Source organism: Colossoma macropomum, unplaced genomic scaffold, assembly GCF_904425465.1.
Source record: "Colossoma macropomum unplaced genomic scaffold, Colossoma_macropomum, whole genome shotgun sequence".
In the NCBI taxonomy this organism is placed as follows: domain Eukaryota; kingdom Metazoa; phylum Chordata; class Actinopteri; order Characiformes; family Serrasalmidae; genus Colossoma; species Colossoma macropomum.
This window is the reverse complement of record NW_023494785.1, coordinates 5,837,928-5,859,210: the sequence shown is the minus strand read 5'-3', so window position 1 is coordinate 5,859,210 and position 21,283 is coordinate 5,837,928. Positions and strand designations below refer to the sequence as shown.

The 21,283-nt window shown below is 42.1% G+C and overlaps 1 protein-coding gene across 3 annotated transcripts in view; it reads right to left on the bottom strand.

The window, feature by feature from the left end:
* Window positions 1-21,283, bottom strand: part of kmt2ca (lysine (K)-specific methyltransferase 2Ca) — a 249,803-nt gene that overhangs the window by 151,192 nt on the left and 77,328 nt on the right. For all 3 annotated transcript variants that reach the window (XM_036581780.1, XM_036581798.1, XM_036581789.1), the window contains exons 4-5: window positions 20,096-20,246; window positions 7,886-8,104 (exon numbers count right to left, since the gene is read on the bottom strand). In XM_036581780.1, the coding sequence (XP_036437673.1) occupies window positions 7,886-8,104; window positions 20,096-20,246 (370 nt within the window). The remainder of the gene's footprint in view (window positions 1-7,885; window positions 8,105-20,095; window positions 20,247-21,283) is intronic.

Here is a 21,283-nt window from a genome sequence, read left to right as displayed (position 1 = left end):
CTAGAGCCCATGTGTCAAACACAAGGCCCCCCGGGCCACAACAAGCCCATTCGGCAAAATTATTTATTTAATTATCTATTAATCTTAGACATTTCGCCATGAACTGCACTACAGTTCCCAGTACGCACTGCAACGTAATGTGCGCTCCCACCCCCTCGCCCAACAACGATCTATGAGACTGCACCACAAAAACAAAAGATGTCAGGTGTCCGGTTCAAGCGAATGGGCAGTTTTAAAAAACCTACTGTACACTGGGGACATTTAAAGAGTCTATAGTCTATTGTTTTATATACATTTATTTTATTTTTTAATCGTTAAGTACTCAGTGCCTATTTTTTGCCGTTGTAGTTTCGGTGCATTTTGAATAAACAACGGCCAGTTGGAGTAATTTGACCCCCCTACTCTGGAGACTACTCTGGCTCCACTGTAAGAAGCAAGCAAGCATGTTTACAACAGATGTAGTGACAATTACATCTATTTTGACCAGAGTGTCCCTTTAAAAGGACCCTGTTTTTCTTTTTATTAATCAAAAAGGCGGTCAGGGAAGGTCCAACCGAGGGTCACACCTGGGTTAAGATTTTCTGCCGTGGCTAATCCCCTCTGCCACTCCTGATCGATTGTCGTGCGAGGACTTGGCTCGGCCTGACTGCTGAATAGTACAAGGCTCTTCTCTTTGGCTGGGACAGATGCCTCTCATCACACAAAGCAGCAATTCATTAAGGCTGTGATTACTCGCAGCCTGTCAAAGCTAGTTTCAATTATATCACCTTGGCAGAGCTTTAATTAACATTAACATCAACACACACACACACACACACACACACACACACACACACACGCGCGCACGGCTCAGGCTAAAGACTCGGCTTTAATGACCACATCCCTGATTCAGTAGATAGGAAGTTTTCCTGGATTATAGAATTAGAGATGAAAAAAAATATGACCATTAGGATCAAGACCTGGTAGACCACCAACACTGTCCCCGTCAGACAAACAGCACTTAAAGCTTTCATCTCTGAGAGAGAGGAGAAAATCAAGCTGCTTCAGATCTGAAAACATCCACAGGTGTTTCTGCCCATCCTTCCACTGTGAGAAGACGACTCAGCGCTGTGGGTCTGAAAGGATGTGTAGCTGATCAAGAAGAACCTCACTGAGAAAAGGAGACGGACACATCAAACAAAGAAGCTGAACGATGGACTGACCACCCCAGAGTCCAGACCTCAACATCACTGAATGTGTCTGGGATTATTTGGATTGTGAGAAGCAGAAAATGCAACTTCTAAGACTGACCGTTGGAGGTGTGGAAAAACTTCCCTGCAAATTTCTGTGAAAATCTGAAATGGAGTTTCCTGAAAATACACTGTACATGGCTGTACTGAAAACAGAGTGGACTGGAAATTAAACATTTTTTGACTGGAAATTAAATAAACAAAGGGGTTGTTCTCGTCTTTTGCACAGTCCCGTATTTTTTTTTTTAAATATTCCCCCAACAAGTTGTTTTGAGCAACAACAAGGTCGCAAGATATGAGTATCTACTTCAGTCCTGTTTGAAAGCATCTCAGGTGGCTTCTCACAAAGCTTCTTGAGAGAATGCTGAGTGTGTAAAACGGCATCAAGGCAAAGGGGGCTAATTACTAAAATAATCTTACATAGAAGCTTTGTTGCTTATTGCCAGTTCCAAATATATCAGGTCAGTCGTGATGCCTTTATTATTCATAAATGTGGAAAACGGTACATACAAAAACCTTCTATGAACAAGAACAAAACTTTTGACTGCTCTACAATGTAAACAAAGTAAGAAAGAAACAAAGACACTGTTTTACAGTAGTTTAAAAAAAAAAAAAAAATCAGGAGACACACGTAGGTTCATTGGTGATTCTGGATTGTCAATAAAATGGCTTTATTTGCACTGTAGACATCAGGACACCTGGTTCCCATCACCACCATTATAAGGAAGAGTCTCAACATTCAACCACTCCACACCCAAACCACTCTGAATGACTCCGTTATATTTGGAACTCCCCTTCAGTACAATTTGTATGGAATCCATTAGGTGCAATGATTTCTCAATTAATACATTTACTGCTTTCTTGTATTTACATTTATCTGCCTGAGCCCAACACAGCCAGCTTACATGTTGGTTGTTGTGGCTTAATATTATTGTGAAATGTAATAATTGTGGAAAACGACTGCAGTCAGCTGAAATAACTGGCGATTATGTAATGACTGTTACAGGCCTAGTGTTGAAAAAAGTTATGTTGTCCTCTCATTAAAAAAGCAAACTTCAGACAAGTCTCACTGACTGCATTTGGGGTAAAGAGGGGGAAGATTTCTGAATTCAAACTATCATTTTCAGCGTTCGCTCTCTCTATCGCTCGTTTGTTATTGTTTTCCTTCCGCAGTCCCCTGTCTATAACTGGCGACGCTCCAGCTTTCACCAGCCAATCAGAAAGCTCCAACGCGACAGTGCCCCGCCGTGTGGCGGACAGCCAGGAACAGCGCGAGGCAAGCATTACATCACCAGTCCTCAGGGAGGCGCCTGATTGGTTCCACAGACCTGAACAAATTAGGCAGGCAGCCAATGAGCCCAGGGGTGTCTTTTGACAGGAACTTTTGTCAACATCGTGTCACGTGGAGCAGAAGTGAATGGCAGGACGGGCGGGAGGGGTTGTGGGGGGTAGAGAGAGAGAGAGCGAAAGAGAGAGCGCGAGAGAGAGTGAGAGAGAGTGAGAGAGCGCGAGAGAGAGCGAGAGAGAGCGAGAGAGAGAGCGAGAGAGGTCATGAAAAGTGGACGAAGCCTGCCAGTGGAATTCTCCCTCACGGCTTCTCTCCTCTCTCCCTCTGCCCCTTCATCAAGTGACTAATCATCAGGCCATTTTGGCTCCAAATTAATTGACCCAAATTGAATTGTAGCGCTGGGTTCATTAGCATTCGCTTGATTATTTAGGTCAGAGTGCTCCATCTCTCTCTCTCTCTCTCTCTCTCTCTCTCTCTCTCTCTCTCTCTCTCGCGCTCTCTCTTTCTCTCTCTTTCTCTCTCTCTCTGTGTGTCAACACCACACAATTGAGGAGAACACAAATTTTGCTTGATCGAACACTTGCAGTGGGTTATTCCTTTCCAGACCAGTCAAAACCACCACAGCCCTGTAGAACAAACTGGAGAAAGTAAAGTAACGACCTCAGAGGAACTTCAAACTTCAAACCTCAAGAAAGTTTTTAAACCCAACAAAACCAAACATCTGAACTCTAAGCACTACATTTTAAGTGCGATCGTGCGAGATTCACTCAAAGTGACATTCTGACTCGAGAGAGAGCGAGAGAGAGCGAGAGAGAGAGAGAGAGAGAGAGAGAGCAAGAGAGAGCGAGAGAGCGAGAGAGAGAGAGAGAGAGAGAGAGAGAGAGAGAGAGAGGGGAAGGAAGGGAGGGATGGAGAGGGAGAGATGGAGGGACGGAGGGACAGAGAGAGAGGGATGGAGAGGGAGAGGGAGAGAGAGAGAGGAAGGTAGAGAGAGAGAGAGGAAGGTAGAGGGAGGGAGAGGGAGAGGGAGGGAGAAAAAGAGAGTGAGTGAGTGAGTGAGTGAGGGTGAGAGCAAGAGTGAAAGAGGGAGTGAGAGTGAGAGTGGAAGTGAGAGTGAGAGTGAGAGGGGGAGTGGGAGTGGGAGTGGGAGTGAGAGTGGGAGTGAGAGTGGGAGTGAGACAGTGGGAGTGAGGGCGAGAGAGGGAGTGAGAGTGAGAGAGAGACAGTGGGAGTAAGAGTGAGAGTGAGACAGAGGGAGTGAGAGTGAGACAGTGGGAGTGAGAGTGAGACAGTGGGAGTGAGAGTGAGACAGAGGGAGTGAGAGTGAGAGCGAGAGTGAGACAGAGGGAGTGAGAGTGAGAGTGAGACAGTGGGAGTGAGGGCGAGAGAGGGAGTGAGAGTGAGAGAGAGACAGTGGGAGTAAGAGTGAGAGTGAGACAGAGGGAGTGAGAGTGAGGGCGAGAGAGGGAGTGAGAGTGAGAGAGAGACAGTGGGAGTAAGAGTGAGAGTGAGACAGAGGGAGTGAGAGTGAGAGTGAGAGTGAGACAGAGGGAGTGAGAGTGAGAGTGAGACAGAGGGAGTGAGAGTGAGAGTGAGAGTGAGAGAGAGGGAGTGAGAGTGAGAGTGAGAGTGAGACAGTGGGAGTGAGGGCGAGAGCGAGAGTGAGACAGTGGGAGTGAGGGCGAGAGAGGGAGCGAAGGAGAGAACCCACACAGAGAAAGTTCTCCTCTATTCAACTCCTCAATAATGAAATTAATGCCAGTGGAGAAACAGGGAACACACAAAGGAGGACGCTGGATTAGACCTGGCTGAAAAATCCTGGGTCTGGCTCCGAGGAACTGCCCAGCGAGGGTCCGCGCAGCACACAGGCGGTCCACAATGCCAGCGCTTGATCACGGAAAGTAATTACACTGGCAGCTTCTAATTGGACGGCTCCCAGCACAGCACTGCGCATTGTTTCTGCGCCGCGGGGGTCATCAGGGTCAGCGCGCTTTAAATACAGGACTTTGAGAGCCGCGCCGCAACAACACGGGCCACTTCCTACTCACCTCGATCTGTTCATCCCCCTCTTTATCTCTCTCTCTTTCTTCTTCCCTCAATCACGGGCCTCATTTTCTCAGAATAAAGCCACGCCAATCAGACACTCCAAAAACACGTCCAAACCACCTCCATTACTTACACAATCAGCGGCCACTTCCCTTTTCTCTGTTCAGCCCCACACGCACACCACACACACACGCGCACACACACACACACACACACACACACACACACACACACACACACACACACACTCTCGCACGCACGCACAGCACAATGGAAGGCTGGCTAATGATGCAGCAATTTGGCTGCTGGAAGAACTCTCTCTAAAAAACTTCTCAATAGTCCTTCAAAAGGACTGGCTTTGGACACCGTTCAGCATCTCTCTGAGCCCAGTCTGATAAAGGGCAATTCCACCAACTTTTTAAAATTTCCATATAGTTTAATCAATAAGCAGTGAAACAAAGTCATTCAGAGCGGTCTGGAGTGAAATGCTCTTTTTCCTCTTCTCCTTTTTGCCCCTTTTAAAGTGTACAGAGTGATGATTATGGTGGCCGAGAGCCAAAAGGACTAAACAAGACGTTATGTAGGTACGGCTGAGCAATATGACCATATTTACGGTCCCTGTAAATTACATCACAATGTACATGTGATGAGGTCAGCACTTACAGAGGACTGAACGACTGCACGTTTCATTATAAAGAGAGCATAATTATTCCTGATTAATTGGATTTAGAGCAGTTAGGTATGTAAAACAAATCACTGTAATTATCGCCGCTGTCGGAACAAAACCTCGTATCTCCTAAATCGTAACTTTACAGGAGAAGGAGAAGACATACTCTATTTTTAATGTAAGTCAATGGAACCAGAGATTTTACCAAGTAATTATGGGGCATTTCTTTTGGTCCATTCATCATGAAATTTACACACAGTATAAAGGGCAACAGGCGTTTTCAAATCGTGTCAAAAATTTAAAAACGACAAAAACAGAGACAGTTTTGTTCTGACAGCAGCGCTATGCTTTTTTTTATTATTGTATTAATTAAATGTGGCGCTACTGTCTTTTACTATTCCATTCTACTATTGACTTCATCTGTTTCAATTCAGCAAATCTTCAGGCACCAAGAAAATGTCTTAAAGTACTGTGATATATTTGTGCCATATCGTCCACACCTACACAGGTGCAGAAGAGTTTTTATACAAAAATACAACGTTTATTTTATACCACTGAAATATATTTTGTTGCTAAAATGCATAGATAAATATATAACATAAAAGTAAGTCCTCTTATTGGGTGAGAGGATGGACAGACAAATCAAACGTCCTTATGAGCCGACTTTGGGCAGCCCTGCTCTAAAGCACCTAAGGTTGTAACAGTACTGTACACAGCACTTAAGTGAGCACTGAGCTAAGTATTTATTGTGATGTATTGTACAGAACTTATTGAAATGTATTGCACTGTGTTTAACTCTCTTTTCTCTAGGTATCAACATGGACTTGTACTTTCTTTAGGTGGACAACAAAGCACTTTTTTGTAAGTCACTCTGGATAAAAGCATCTGCTAAATGCTGTAAATGTACTGTAAACGTATTGTCCTTCCAGTTATTTTGCTAATTCGCGAAGACTTTCACGAAGACCTGTCCCTCGAATGTCACTGGATTCTCTGAATGACGAGGTCAGTGGGCTGTCAGACCATGAATACTGCTACCTGCAAGCTAACACTGCTGTTCACTGAACTCACATAAGACTGCCAACCACACAAAACACCCCACACAAACAAGCAAGCCTTGTCCAGTGTTCAGTTGCTTTGTAGTTAAAGTGCTTTGCTTTGGTCACTAAGCTGTGTTGGCAGCAGTGGGCTACAGTTTAAGTAGCTGGTGTTGGTATATAATAGTGCTCAAGTTTACAGTAGACTTACATGCAACATCATTTCAATGTGCAGCAGTGTTAGCTTGCTTGTAGCTCGCATATGTAGCATTATACGCATTTCAAATACAAAACAACTGTATAATTCAGAGGGTCCAGGGACAAATCTACACAGGACAAAACGTACTTAGTGTGGAATATTTTTATTTACCACAGGATGCAGCGGTGGGGATTTTCAACGTGATTCATTTTTCCCCATAGTGAAAAATCAGCTTAGACCTGGAGTTTCTAATATGCCCTAATAAATGACTCCAGAAGTAACTAAAACCAGGCATCCTGGTGCATCCTATCATAGTAAAGTGGGTGGAGAGTGGGCGTGGCCTATGCTATACCCGCACTTACTCTCATAGGATTTTTTTTTTCCCCTAAAATTCTAGAGGTTGCGATTTTTTGGGGCTTACTTTGTTAGAGAGCTGTGTTTCTTTTAAGCACTAATCCTAGATCAGATATCTATCTCATGCACGGCCATGCAACCATAATGAGAACCATCTGATAATAATTAGAGTTATGGGCATTGAGGTCCAACGCTGATACACAATATTTGCTGGTTTTCATGTTTATATCTGCCAATGCTGATCCTAATGCTATTCTAAGTGTTGGCCCCATCATCAGGAGATCACGGGTTCGACCCCTTGTGATGCTACAGCCGTCTGTGGCCGGGGGTCCAAGAGAGCACAACTGCCCTCGCTCCCTTTGGGTGGGTAAGATGGCCCCCCTCTCTGCCCCATCACTCTGCGCAGGTGCCTGTTAGCTGACGTAACAGAACTGGTGGTTAGAGTTCTCCTCCAAGCGTGTTCGGCTGTCCAGTGACGTTACATTAGCAGCAGTCTGAAATGACGCAGTGGCGATTCACAGGTCTCGGAGGAAGCCTGTGCTAGCTTTCACACTCCTAGCACTGGTGGTATCAGTGTTTGGGGGAGTCCTAACTAGTGGGTGGAATTCGATACAACTAAATTGGGTAGAATTGGGTAAAATTGGGAGGAAAAAAAATAAAACAAAGTAATTTTACCAAAAAAATTGAAATTGATCCCTTGATACCGATATAATTCTGCCTCCTTATTTTTTATTTATTTATTTTTTTTTTTTAACACTACATCACATCACACAGCGAGGCCAGTGGGTCAGCAGTGGCAGTAACTTGATAAAAAGGCTGCACGTAGGGCACCACTCTGTTCCCACTAATGACAGATATGGGTCACCTACAACTACCAGTGTAAACAGACCAGGCAGAAAGATCAGATCTCAGCTACCTGAATAGATGAATAAGCAATACTGCCTGTGATGTAAATCTAAGCCAAGGCAACCAATCCCAGAGCATCGTGACCTCAGCCAAACCAAACCACAGCTAGAACCAGATCAGCTCCAGAAAAGGAATCTAATCAGTAACTTTTGCAGCACTTACTTCTTGAGGCCCCTGATGCGCGTTCCGGGGCTCCGGGCGTTCTCGCTGTCCTCAAAGTCGTTGTCTTCGTCCTCGTGGTAGTCGTCGTCCTTCTCGGAGCTGCCGCGGCGGTTGCGGATGTGCAGCGGGACGTACCCGGGCGTGGGGCCGAAAAGCTTTAGCTCACCCTGACCCAGCAGACTCCTCTCTCCACAGTAACAGAAGGCACACAGCTTTTCTCTGAAAGAGAGAGAGAGAACAAAATAATGAGGAAAAAAGAGGAGAGACAGAGATGTAAGCACAAGTATGTGTCTGTAAGTGTGTGAGAGAGAAAGAGAAAAAGAGATCATGAAAGAGAAAGAATGAAAGAAAGAAGGAAAGAAAAAGAAAGAAAAGAAGAAAAAGAAAGAAAGAAGGAAAGAAAAGAAGGAAAGAAAAGAAAGAAGGAAAGAAAGAAAGAAAAAGTGTGGAAGAAGACCGAGAAAATATAAGAAAACAAAAAAAAGACAAGCAAAAAAAGAAAAAATGATGCTGGAGAAAGAAATTGAGAAAGAAACAAAGCAAACAAAAAAGAAAGAGTGAGGAAGAAAAAACAAAAAGAAAGGGTGAAACAGAGCAAGATAGAAAAAAATGCAAAAAAATTAAAACAATAAATTAAAATAATAAATAATAAATTAGAAAATAATAAATTAAAACAAACAAAGCAATGGAGAAAGAAAGAAAAAGAAAGGAAGGAAGGAAAGAAGGATGAAAGAGGAAGAAAGAACGAAAAAAGAAAAAGAGAAACAAAGAAAAAGGGTCAGAATAAGATGAAAACGGGCTGAGAGGAGGGATGCGAGAGCGTAACTGAGTTAAAGACCGGATTTTGAAAAGCTGAGAGTCTCAAAGAGACGAATCTCCTCCACAGTCAGATAAACAGACTCAGGCCTTTCAGTGGAGAGGAGCTGAAAACTGGACTGAACGCATGAACTTCAAATGAGCCAGCACACATAAAACTGACCATCCCAGCTTTTCATCCACCGACTGCTCCTCCTGCTCAGGTTCTCTCCACTCCAATTCCCCACTGACCGCACAGAGCCACTGGAGCAGAGGAGGTTCTGCTCGAGGAGACTGTGGGAAAGGAGATGGAGACGATGGTCCGCTTGGACGAACTCCGACACTGAATCAAACTGTAGCTCGCTCAGATGCCAAAAGAGCTGCTCGTCAACCACAAACCAACACTCGTCTCGCAGAGAGCAAAAGGTCTAAGGCATCCTGGGATACGAGGACGGCGGATCGAGATGGTGATTGTGATGGACACACAAAACAGCTACATGTACGTGTGTCTTTATCCGACCTGAAGGATCAATATGAGCTCTGATTTAAGAATTACACTGATTTTTCACAGGTAAAAAAGTCATAACGAGGAAGTGGCTGTCTCCTGACCCCCCTACACTGGACGACTGGACAAACCTGGTCAATGAAATATATCTAATGGAAAGAATTACTTTTTCTATTAGACTGAAGACGACAAAATTTGTAAAATTCTGGTTAAATGGGTTAATAATATAAAGTCTGTAAGACCAGAGTTTGTAGAGATACAATGTGAGTGAGTACTCCCTCCCTTTTATTATTTATATTTATTTATTTATATATTTATTTATTTTTAATCCCCCCCCCTCCTTTTTCTTCTTACCTAACCCCTTTATTTTTACCCCAAGGCATCTCCTCAGGTTTTAATGTATATAGTTATTTGTTTACTTTTACAGAATGTCAAAAAAGAAAAAAAAGATTTTTATTTTAAGAATAAAAAGATGGAGAGATGTGTGTATGAAAGGATTATATATAATTGGAAATTAACATGTGCATGGAATTGTATGTTGTCATTGCTTTTGAATGTCTCCCCTGGAAAAAATACAATTACACTGATTTTTCAAAGCAGAGAAGCAAATAAACTGACCCTTTTTTAAACTACACGCTGCTTCTGTTAAATACAGGCTTAAGCTAGAGCTGCAAATGTGACATCTTAAGGTCAGCCTATGCAGTTAGTCCCTCACAAAGAAGCTTAAAAGCTGTGTGCTACCAGCTTTATGTTGATTGTTGTATAAACTACGCATATGACCTTCAAGCTAGGCCATACATAACCCATAACTTGGGTTAATACATGGTAAAGGTAAATAAGTGGAGTACATTGCATTACTGTCGTATATCTGTTACTTTAGGCTGTTTCATTCAGTAAAGCCTAAAACCTTTTCATATAAGAACACACTGCTGTGTTTCACGCTTTAATGGGTCGTGTTCACGATTTTAGGTTTATTCCCGCAAGACCCGCCACAACACCTTGCAATGCAGAACTTATTTTCGGTTCTGTGCGTGGGAGCGGGTGGGAAGACAGCCCACTGCAGGCGGGAGCGGGCTGAAGCACGCATGAAGAGAAATCCTGCAAATGAACGAACATCCTAAATAAAGCAGAACGATCACTAAACCGTACATAAACCCTAAAATGACAACAGTAAATCAATTAAAATGAACTAAGTCATTCTAAAGAGAGATCAAGTGAACAACAGGCAAATTCTCATAAGCTTACAGAGACGGCAAAGCCTTCAGTCCGACGGCCACAGCTGCCCAGTATAACACCAAAAATAACCGCTCTGTGGTTTAATTCCTGCTTTGCGTTCACTGGGAATAAATGGCGTTTGGTGAAGTTACTCAAAGTGAGCCTGATGACCGTGACTGTTGTGAGAATAATGTATTTGTGAATAGACTATCAGATATTGGATGTCAGTTCATCTCGATTGAGCTGCACGGGCGGGAGCGGACCAAACCTTTCGGTCATGGGCGAAAGCCGGACAAATGATTCCGGTTTTCTGCAAGAGTGGTACTGTTTTTTCAGACCTCTAAAACTAACCAGGCGTCACAATGTTTATAACACCAATAAAACCATTTTATTTACTACCCGAAAGTTTTTAATATGAAATGTTGATAATAAAACACTGGTAAAGCTGTACTCTGTTTTCTTTGGGGTCTATTTTGCCTCGTTATACACTGCATTAATTTAAAAAAGAAAAAAAAAAAAAACATTTTAGACCAACATCATCTCTAAACGGTCATAAAACAACCTCTCAGGCATCAGGCAGCAGATTCACAACCATTTCACGCAGCAATTCACCTAAATGAAAACCCTTGGCCAAAAGCCAAGTAAGCTCAGCAGCAAAAAACTAAACTGAAAATCAGAGTTTACATAAATCCAATTAAATTCACTAAAATTACTGATTTTATACACTGCAGTAAGTGCCACAAAACCCAGCATCCTCCACAACAGAAAACAACTGGTCAACTTCTCACTGACAGCATTGAGTTCCATTATTTTTTAGCTCCATTTTGAATTTGGCTGTTTTTTTTTTGTTGCTCATGAATCTTTTCATTGTTTCAGTCTACAGACGACGTCAACCTGCTGCAGTGATCTTCCTTGCTGCTTCTGTGTATCGAGCAGGATGTTGTGCTTTCAAGTGGTATTACACCTGTTGTGGAGAAGGTCTTGGGTGTTTTATCTCTTCTCGACACGACATGAACAGAGATTATAAATCGCTTGTTTCATGTCCCTTAAAAAGGGACAAACAATCTGATTTTCACTACCATTAAAGACATTTGTACAGCCACAGATTTTAATACTGCATTGTAGGCCTACGTAATCTTGTTTTGGTCAAATTTTTCAGCCACTTTTCTCTTTCAGTCGAAAACGAAGTTCCATTTTTGACCATTTCAGTCAAAAAATTTCAACGGCTAAAATTCTGGAAAGTCCCTGACATTACATAGCTTTGTGATGTAGCTTTTCACCCTTCAGACGTCTGGTTCCCATCACCGCCACTGCGTACAATTCAGTTTCTCTAGACCAGAGCATTTCACTTCACACTGCGCTGAATGACTGTTTACATACTAACAGTTTAATTATGCAGAAATTAAAAAAGTATGACCTCTTAGGCATAAAATGGATCAATACTGGCTACAGTAATCCTCTTTGGATCTTTAGTTAGGGTTATTTTATTCCATTGCGATCTATTAACACCCCTGTCAGAGGTGACAGACATTATTCACAACTTGTGACCACGGGTTTTGCTGGCCACCTTTCATCGAAACAGTTAGACTACCCACACATAAAAACCGTAAATGAGCGAGGGTGAAAATGTATGTAAAATGTGAGCCATTACACGTTTACAGTCCATTCAATGCTGAGAAAAAGTTAATCATGCTTGCTGAACCAACATGAAATTCAAAAGAAATAAATACAAGACACCATAAAAGAACCATTTCAAAAAGGCACTTCAAAAACCCAAGTATATCAGTTCACAGTGTGCAGTTATTCTGAAAAAAAAGAGTGAATTCACTTCGACAAACAGAAGACTAGGGCTGTCTTCACATGTAGTTCTTTTCAAATGAATCGAACTGAGTTCTGTTAAAGTGAACCTGAAAGGGAACCGACTGCAAATGACCTCCGTTCTTTTTGTGCTCTCAATGTCAGTGAACTCTAAAGAGGACTCTTTCTTTCTGGTCCTTTGAGATCTCAGACCACTTCTTGCTCAGACCACGACTCCATTAGAACACAGACCCCTTTCACACCACTCTCGGCGTGCGCAGTGCTCGCAAAGTGGGCAGCGTTTTCTGATAAATCTAACCTCTCAGGTGGTGAGAGGAACCAGCAAACACACCCGCTGCTGTCCTATGGGCCATGCTAAAGCGATTGGCCGAAGTGCATCACGCAAAATTGGAAAAGTGAGCCTGCGTGTCTGCCGCGGCGGGCTCGGCACTGAGCTCCACCTGGTGAAAATTCGCATCTGCAATGAAAGTGTATTTAAAAGAGCAGCAGTGAATTTTCATTCATTCAGCGTCCAGCATGAGCCTTTAACGTGGTTAAATCTTGCGGGCTCTCGCATTTTATCGCTTTAGCATGTCAGGGCTGCTGTCCTGTCGCAGATCATAGACAGGCTTTATCCTGAGTAGCACCTGTTAAATGATCCTTGGTCTGTTTTTACCTGCTGAAGACTGTCTGTGTACGGTGAGCCTCGAGGTCTTCACCACAAAGCAAAGCAAAAGCGGTTTTCACAACGCACGGAATCAATCGAGCCACAAAACGAACTACAAACGAACTGAACGGAGACCTTCTTGAGAGATGGAGATGGTTTGGTTCGTTTTTGGGGCCATTTAGAGGAGCCTGAACTTGTTTGGCCTGTTCACACACGCACAGAAAACCATGACTCAGCCATCTGAGTGCCTTTCAGACACTGAAACGGCCCGAGTGTGAAAACGCCCCAGCATATCTTACCTGAATTAGATGGGTTTAATTAACTTTACCGTACTGAAAATGTGAAATATAAGGCTGTACACCAAAATACAGTCAGATCAGACTTGGTATCAGATTAGATTTAATATTAAAGACCAGATTTAAGGGCGAAGAAACCGGATCAGAACATCTTTAGTCCAAGCCATCCTGGGATACGAAGTCTATGGACTGTGACGGCTCAGATGGACAGACAAAAGAGATCCGAACAGAGGTGGAGCTTTTTTTGATGCAAAAGAGGATCGTGCAAAGAAAAAATAAATAAATAAATAAATGTATGCTTTATCATTTTTTCAAAGTGAAACGTAAGCTGTGCCTCAGGCTGAAAAGGGCCAGAAACTGAACCCAGCAGAGACGGAGTCGACTCATTTTCTTTCTTCTCGGTTGTTTACCGTTTTCACGAGATGTTTATGTTCTGCATTTCTACCCTAGGTGATGTAATTCTCAGTGTTTGTGCCTGCCCAACGGAAGCATGTTTACTAGATCAATGGCCAAACGCAGCTCATTCTCAAAGACACATTAGCAAAAGCTAGCCAAGGAACATGGGGGAAAAATCTGCTTTTGAAATTTGCGGAATAAGTGTGTAACACATAGCGTGAGATTTTTGCTAATAAGGTCTCTAGAGAAAGCGAAAACAAAGCCTGCGTGTTCATAACACAAAGCGCTCGGTCTAAAAATGTACGAAGTTTCAGGCAGCAAGAAATCCAAAACGTCATTACTGAGCCGTGTCAAAAGTTTACCATTTTAAGAATCTATGTATTTCCTTTAAATCAGTGTTATGTCTTTACACTTACATATACTCATTTAGCAGATCCTGAGCAGCTTACGAGCCACCTAAAGAATGCGCAATGATTCACGAGAGCCTTTTCAAAGCTTGGATGATGTAAATTCCTACAGCTGCTATCAGAAAAAAGCAGGGCTTTCACCCCTAAACAAACAATAAACACAAATGTTAAAGCAACAGTTTGGCCCACAGTCAAATTCACATAATTTTCCCTTACGAGGCATAAGGGCTGGGACAATAAGCAAATTTTAAAAAACAGGTAAATTGGGATAAATGTAAGTGATATTTATATATAAATATAAAATACGCAAAATAAAGCATATCGCTGCTGTCGGAAGAAAACCTCGTATCTCCATTTTTGTCGTTTTTTGACATATTTTGAAAACACCTTTTGGCCTTTACACTGTTTAAATTCTATGAAGAATGGACCAAAAGAAACGGCCCCAAATTACTTGGAAAAAAATTCTGGTTCCATCGATTTACATTAGAAGTAAAGTGGGTTTTTTCCTTCTCCTGTAATGTCGTCATTTTGGAGATGCGACGTTTTCTTCCGACAACAGCGATGTGTGCGTACATTCAGTATTCTGTTGTGTTTTGTTGACGTCATGGAATTGCACTGCCACCATATTGGCAGGCAACTTCAAGCTCACTCAGAGCACAGTGGAGGTTTATGAGATAAAGCCATAATCAATCCAGCAAAGGAAGTAAAACTTGTTTTTTTGGAAAACTCACTTTAAGGCTGTTATTTAAAGCATATTAAACTAATACACACGAGCCATTTCATCTGATTTGTTGCTGTAGTGATAAATGAAAGCAGAAATCTAAACAGCTGAGATTTCCCACTGTGTTTTATCTTCACGTCTCTAACTGCAGACTAGCACACTAAACAGTACGCAAAAAAGTGACTACGCCATTAGAAGTGTACTCATTAGTGCAGTAGGTGAAGTATAGAAGCGTGTGGTTTGGGACACAGCATTAGACTTCCTGAGCCGTTTGTTAGCTCATTAAACATTCCCAAGAGAAACTTTAAGGTATTTCCTGATTAAAAATACATTCATCGAGTCACATTAATGCGGTTATTGGCGTAAGCTGATGTTAATGTAACTGCAGCACCATTTAAGATGTAATGTAAAACTGGAATAAAAGACTGGCAAACAACAAGCTGACCTCGTATCTCTAAAAAGGTAACTTTAAAGGACAAGGAAAAACGCTCTTAACTTTTAATGGGAGTCAATGGAGAAATATGTTTTTCCAAGTAATTCTGGAGAGGTTCTGTTGGGCCGTTCATCATGAAACTTTGACACATCATAAAGGACAACTGCCTTTTTCAAACTAGGTCAAAAAATGAAAAATAACAAAACGAAAAGGAGATACAAGGTTTTATCCCAACTGCAGCGACAACATTTCAGCCATAAAGCCTCTTTATACCCCTCAGACAAGTGTGAGTTTTTTTTTTTTAAACCAAAACGGGTCGGTCTCTGTGTCTTTTCACTCGTACAGACAAACAATTCCACCTTCGCCGCCATTACCACTCAACAAATCCAGTTGTCCTGCATTGCATGTTTTTCAAAAGCACATCAGACTTCAAGTCAAGTTTTAAGCGCATTTTCATCGGACTTGGTGAGCAAAATCCCTGTGACAGCTAAAATAAACCTAAACTTAATAACGAAATCTACTGTTTAGGATGGCATTTCCCTCGTGTGACAATGAACCAACATCATACAGCTCACTGTTGTGCATGCAAAACCAGGACTGGAGTTTCAGATCACGGATTGGAGCGCAGAGCACTTGCATAAAAAAGAAAAATGCTAAATTCCACTTTTCAGCTTCACGGTCATTATCGATAATCACTGATTAACCCCTGTCCTACCAGGAAAGCACGTCTAGATTAGAACTGGCAGATTTTTGCTCCAAGCAAACATTCAGCACTCTGCAAGTTTAATATATTTTGATTCTGACTGATCAGTGCTGTAATATTGTGAGGTAAATGATGCGAGGCAGGTAAGTGCTCTCACACTGTATTTGAATACTGCTGCTGCATCAAATGTCCCATAATTACACATGACTCACTGCGCTAAACAGAGCTGCCTCTTACTTTCAGTGTAGCACTTTATTTAGTTCATGTTATTTAAACAGGCAACTGACTTTTACCCATTAAAAGAGCAAATAACCTTATTTATATCGCAAGCTTGGCTAACAGAGTGTTGAAATTGTGATGGTGTGTTTGTGTTCGTTTAGTCCAAACAGCACGAGATTCTGTTTAAAAAAATAAAGTTACAGTTTGGCTGTAAAAATAATAATAAATAAACCAGAAAAGTGCTTTTTCTGTAGGAAATGCAGAGTGATTGCGCAGCTGAAGCTTGCTGCTAGGCGGTTGCTAAGGTGTTTCTAGGCAGTTGCTATGGCATGAGGGGTGTGAACTGAGTGGTTGTTAGGGGGTTGCCAATTGTTGCTAGTTGTAGTGAAAATGAATGGGAGATTATGGGAGGAATGAGGGATGAAAAAACAACACATAGAGGAGTGCTGGTCAGTATGGCTGTGGATTAGATCTTAGGGACTTGCTCTGAGTGAGTACATGCAGTTCGGTGGCTGTCTAAAAGAAATAACGGAGTTTGTGTGGGATTGAAAATGAATGGGAGTCTATGGGAAAAACAAGGGATGTAAAAGATGGCAAACAGATGAGTGTGGGTCAGAACAATATTGAAGTCGTGCTCGGGGACCTAACCTGAGTGAGAACATGCAGTTCGGTGGCTGTCGATCAAAGAAATAATAGAGTTTGTGTGGGATTGAAAATGAATCGGAGTCTATGGAAAAAACGAGGGACGAAAAAAAAGACAAATAGATGAGTGCGGGTCAGAACAACACTGAGTTTGTGCTCAGGTGGCCTGCCCTGAGATAGTATATGCAAAACTGAGTATTTCGGTTGAGCAGAACTCCAGTAGATAGACATACAATTTTTTTATCCCATTCATTTCTATGGGAAAAAAAATTCGGAATTTAACCAAGATTGTACGAAAACCACACATCGGATCAAAAAGCTGTATACAAGCACACTATTCCCATTCAGAGCAAAACATTTCGGAGTGGGAATGCTGTTGATATCCCGAAAACAGCGGAACGAGTTAGCCAACAAAAATCCAGCAGAACAATAAGAATAAAAATAATAAATAAAAATAATAATAATAAACCAGATAACAACAGTGTTGTGCATTGCTTTGTGGATAACAATAGTGTGGCAAAGCAAAGCACAATCACTAATAAACTCAACTGTTCATAAAACTTTATGATTGGTGCTTCCCTACCAATCACAGCCAATGGAGCTATGTAATAAAAGCCTACAGCAACCAATCAGCATCGTGCAAACTGCATGTCTAAATCACATATGTACCTCAAGCCGCGTCAAGATGTTCAATAACGTCTAAGAGACGTGATTACTTGGTTTCCGACACTCTATAAAATACCGTTACCTATAAAATCAGACTGAACAATAACTCAGACTTCAGTTTGGCTACCACTGTTTTTAGATCCAATCCAATGTACTCTGAATAGATATCAGCCTATCCTGCAGAGTCAGAACCACAAAAGCAAGCAACCTGTTGTACTCAGCCATTCAGCTGTGGGGGTGGGGAGGTGTGCCCTATACACACGTGGATAGACGAAGGAGGGGTCTCTCCTCTCCCCCTACCCCGCACCCACCACATGTTGCTCCGCGCACCACACTGAGAGAGAGGACAATCAGCGCTAATTGGGAGTAGAAAGAGAGCACGTTTTTTTTTCCTCTCTTCCTCCACCCCCTCCCTCTCTGCACTAATTACAGCAGCAGGCCGCGAGGCAGCAGTCTGCCAGGCCTCTGCCTCGCTCTCCTCTTCCCAGCATCCCTCTGCTCAATTACAGCTCCTCTCAATCCCCTGCTTCCCCTCCCTCCCCCTGACAAACATACTCTCATTCCCAGCCCTGCAAAGCACACTACAGCACACACACACAGGCAGAGCATGTAAGCATGCAGTGATCTCTGCATACTATATTTACAGTGCTGTGCAAAGTCAGAGACCATTTTCAGTCAAAACAGCCATTAATTACAAGTTATTCGTTTTGCAGCATCAAGAAAAAAAAAAGAAAACATATACTTAACAGGAAATTACACAGAAGCCTCAACAACTAAATATAATTAGCATTTTTCTGTATTCCGTGTGTTCCGTGTGTTTTGCGTCCACGCTTTGCCTTTGATTACAGCTTCCGTTCATTCCGGGAGACTCGCTTTCAGTTTTTCAGAGAAATCTTCAGGGATATTTTTCCACACCAAAGCTTTGAGTGCTGTTTATCTGGCTGGGACAATGTAGGTGGTCTACCCGGTCTTGCATGGTTGTTAGGGGTCCCATTTTCTCTGGATCTTTTAATAATTTTCCAGTTTTGAAGTCTTTTTCTCTCCCAGTTTTTTCATCGTCACCTCAACAACTAAACAGAATTAGCATTTTTTTGTATTCAGTGTGTCCACGCTTTGCCTTTATTCCAGCTTCCATTCTTTTCAGGAGGAGTTCAGTCTTAGAAGTTGGTTGATCATTTTCTGAAGTAATCAAACACGTTCAGTGGTGTTGAGGTCTGGACTCTGGGGTGGTCAGTCCATCGTTCAGCTTCTTTGTTTGATGTGTCCGTCTCCTTTTCTCAGTGAGGTTCTTCTTGAACAGCTACACATCCTTTCAGACCCACAGCGCTGAGTCGTCTTCTCACAGTGGAAGGATGGACAGAAACACCTGTGGATGTTTTCAGATCTGAAGCAGCTTGATTTTCTCCTCTCTCTCAGAGATGAAAGCTTTAAGTGCTGTTTATCTGATGGGCGCAGTTTTGGTGTCTACCAGGTCTTGCATGGTGGTTAGGGGTCCCACTTTCTCTGAATCCTTTAAACCAACTTATTTTAATCTGACTTTCCTATCCTTATGCAAGTGGATTATCTCAGGCTACGCCGACATTACAAGCCTCATTGCTCATTTTCGATTTATTGCTCGGATTTGATCGCTACAACACGATGGTTCACATTCATGTAGGTAAGTGACTCAAACCTGTCATTAATGTAAACGAACCTGCATCCTAAAACGGCCTGCATGCGAACCTCCTTATCAGTAATGTCTGGTGAATTGCGAATCAATCACATGCGCCATGAACAGCCAACAAACTAAACAGCAGAACAAGCCTTCACGGTGACGATAACCAGCTCTAAACAACCCTCAGCTCTTCATTATTAGAGCAAAACATTCACTGGCTCTAACTGCAGGTCCAACACTGCAGCCACTTTAATGCTGGATGATGGTGCATGTGTGTGTGAAGGGGGCCGATCTAGGACCACATATGAAAGTGGCTCAGATCTGATTCGAAAAGATCAGATTTTTGTGTCCACACTGCTCTGAAAACACCAGATCTACGTCACATTAACGCAAAAAAAAAATCTGATTTGTGCCACTTCGGCCTGCGCTGATGTAAATGTAGCCATACATCGAATATCCTCAGAACTATCGCCTGAAAATGAAATAACTTAACGGCCATTTAGACTTGAAATTAAATGAAGGGTGGTCTCTATATTAGTTATGATACACAAAAAACACACACACACACACACACACACACACACACACACACACACAGTATCTACACTTTCAATATCTATTACATCCATTTTTTATAATGCTACACCTTCTGTCTGTGCATAATGGACCAATAGTGAATAGTTTAAATTAAATATTTTACAGCATCATTGCTGTATAAAATAATAATAATAATAATAATAATAATAAAGACATGTTTATATTTCACTGTCTGCGCAGCCCTTTTATTGTATGTTTAATTATCTTGGGATCCTCAAAAGAAAATGTTTTGATTAAAAAAAAAGTAAAAAAGAAAGAAAAAAGAAAAGCACAGCATGCACACGTATAACCTGAGGACTCATATGCCCTCCTTCCGGTATGTAAGCCTTTTTTCCCCTCTCAGCAGCGCAAACACGTTCTCAGTCATGCTGCGAGTCTCCTTCATTCGCAAGAACCCTCACCTTTCCCTGCAATAAAACCCTGCGCGCCTGCGCACACAGCGCTGTGACTCAGCTCATTAGGGCCCTGCTTGTACACCCCACCCCCCGCTCACTAACCTGGTTTTGGCATTCCCAGTGGTTGAGGCTGATGATCCGGCCGAGTCTTCAGACACGGAGCGCTGGAAGAGTGGAGAAAGCGCCGGCTCGTCTCTGGGGCTCAGGTCCAGCGGCTGGGGGAAGTCTTCCTCATCTACCTCCAGCTCCGCTTCTGTTAACCAACAGAGGAAAGAAACACACACTTCAGGGCATCGTTCCCAAAGCGCTCATTGTGTGATTAACACCAGCGGCACGTTTGTTTCCTGGTTTTGCCAACCGATGTTGAAAATGCAAAACGAGGAAACGTTCTCTCAGTTTTCCTGGATGGGAAACGGCCTCAGTTTAGGCCTCAGTCAAGCTGCGCTGTTCTCACATCCCCTTTTCAGACGCAAAAGGAGGACAAGAGTTGAAAGACATGATTATAAAGTTATTAATTCGAGAGCTCATTATCGTTTAATGTCTGAGGAGATATTACTGTCCTGAATTACATAAAGCTAAACATGAATTGTGACAGTCATGTTTTCATAACTTAAATAATTAACTACCATGTTAGCTGATATTAAAATCACCCTGAAATCTAAATGTACCTAATTAACCTTGACGGTACTGGCCCTTGTTCATACTAAGATGAAATGAAAGATAAAATGATTCTACTGTTCACTTTAACCTCTTACTGCCCAGGGTGTATTTTGGTTTGTCCATCTGAATTTACATGACCAAATAGTAAGGCAAATTATTCAGTAACTGCATGAAATAAATGTATATTTTTGTTTTATTTATTTATTTATTTTTTGTAAAAAGTTCCCCTCAAATTAACAGACGGTGTTTTATGATTATACACATATTGCTATATGCTTACAATTTACTGCTGAAAGCCAAAAATCTTAGACGCTCTTTGTATTATTTTATAAAAATAATTTTTACAGATCAGATCACTGAAGAGACGCCATCTGTTTATAGTTTATAGCTCAGATTTGTGGAAAAATGGGTCGACTTTCAGTAGAAAAAAAACTTTCAGTTTCAGCTTCTTCTATTATAAGGGATTAAAATTACATCACCCATCTATTTGACCGGAAAGAAGACAGTTACAGCCTCATACGACCCCCACCTTTAGAATGTAGCTTATGAAATATGAAAATTATGAAGAATATGACGAAGTGCGTTTTGGAACCACCGGTGGTCCCAAGGAGTTGAAAAGGCTAAAATATA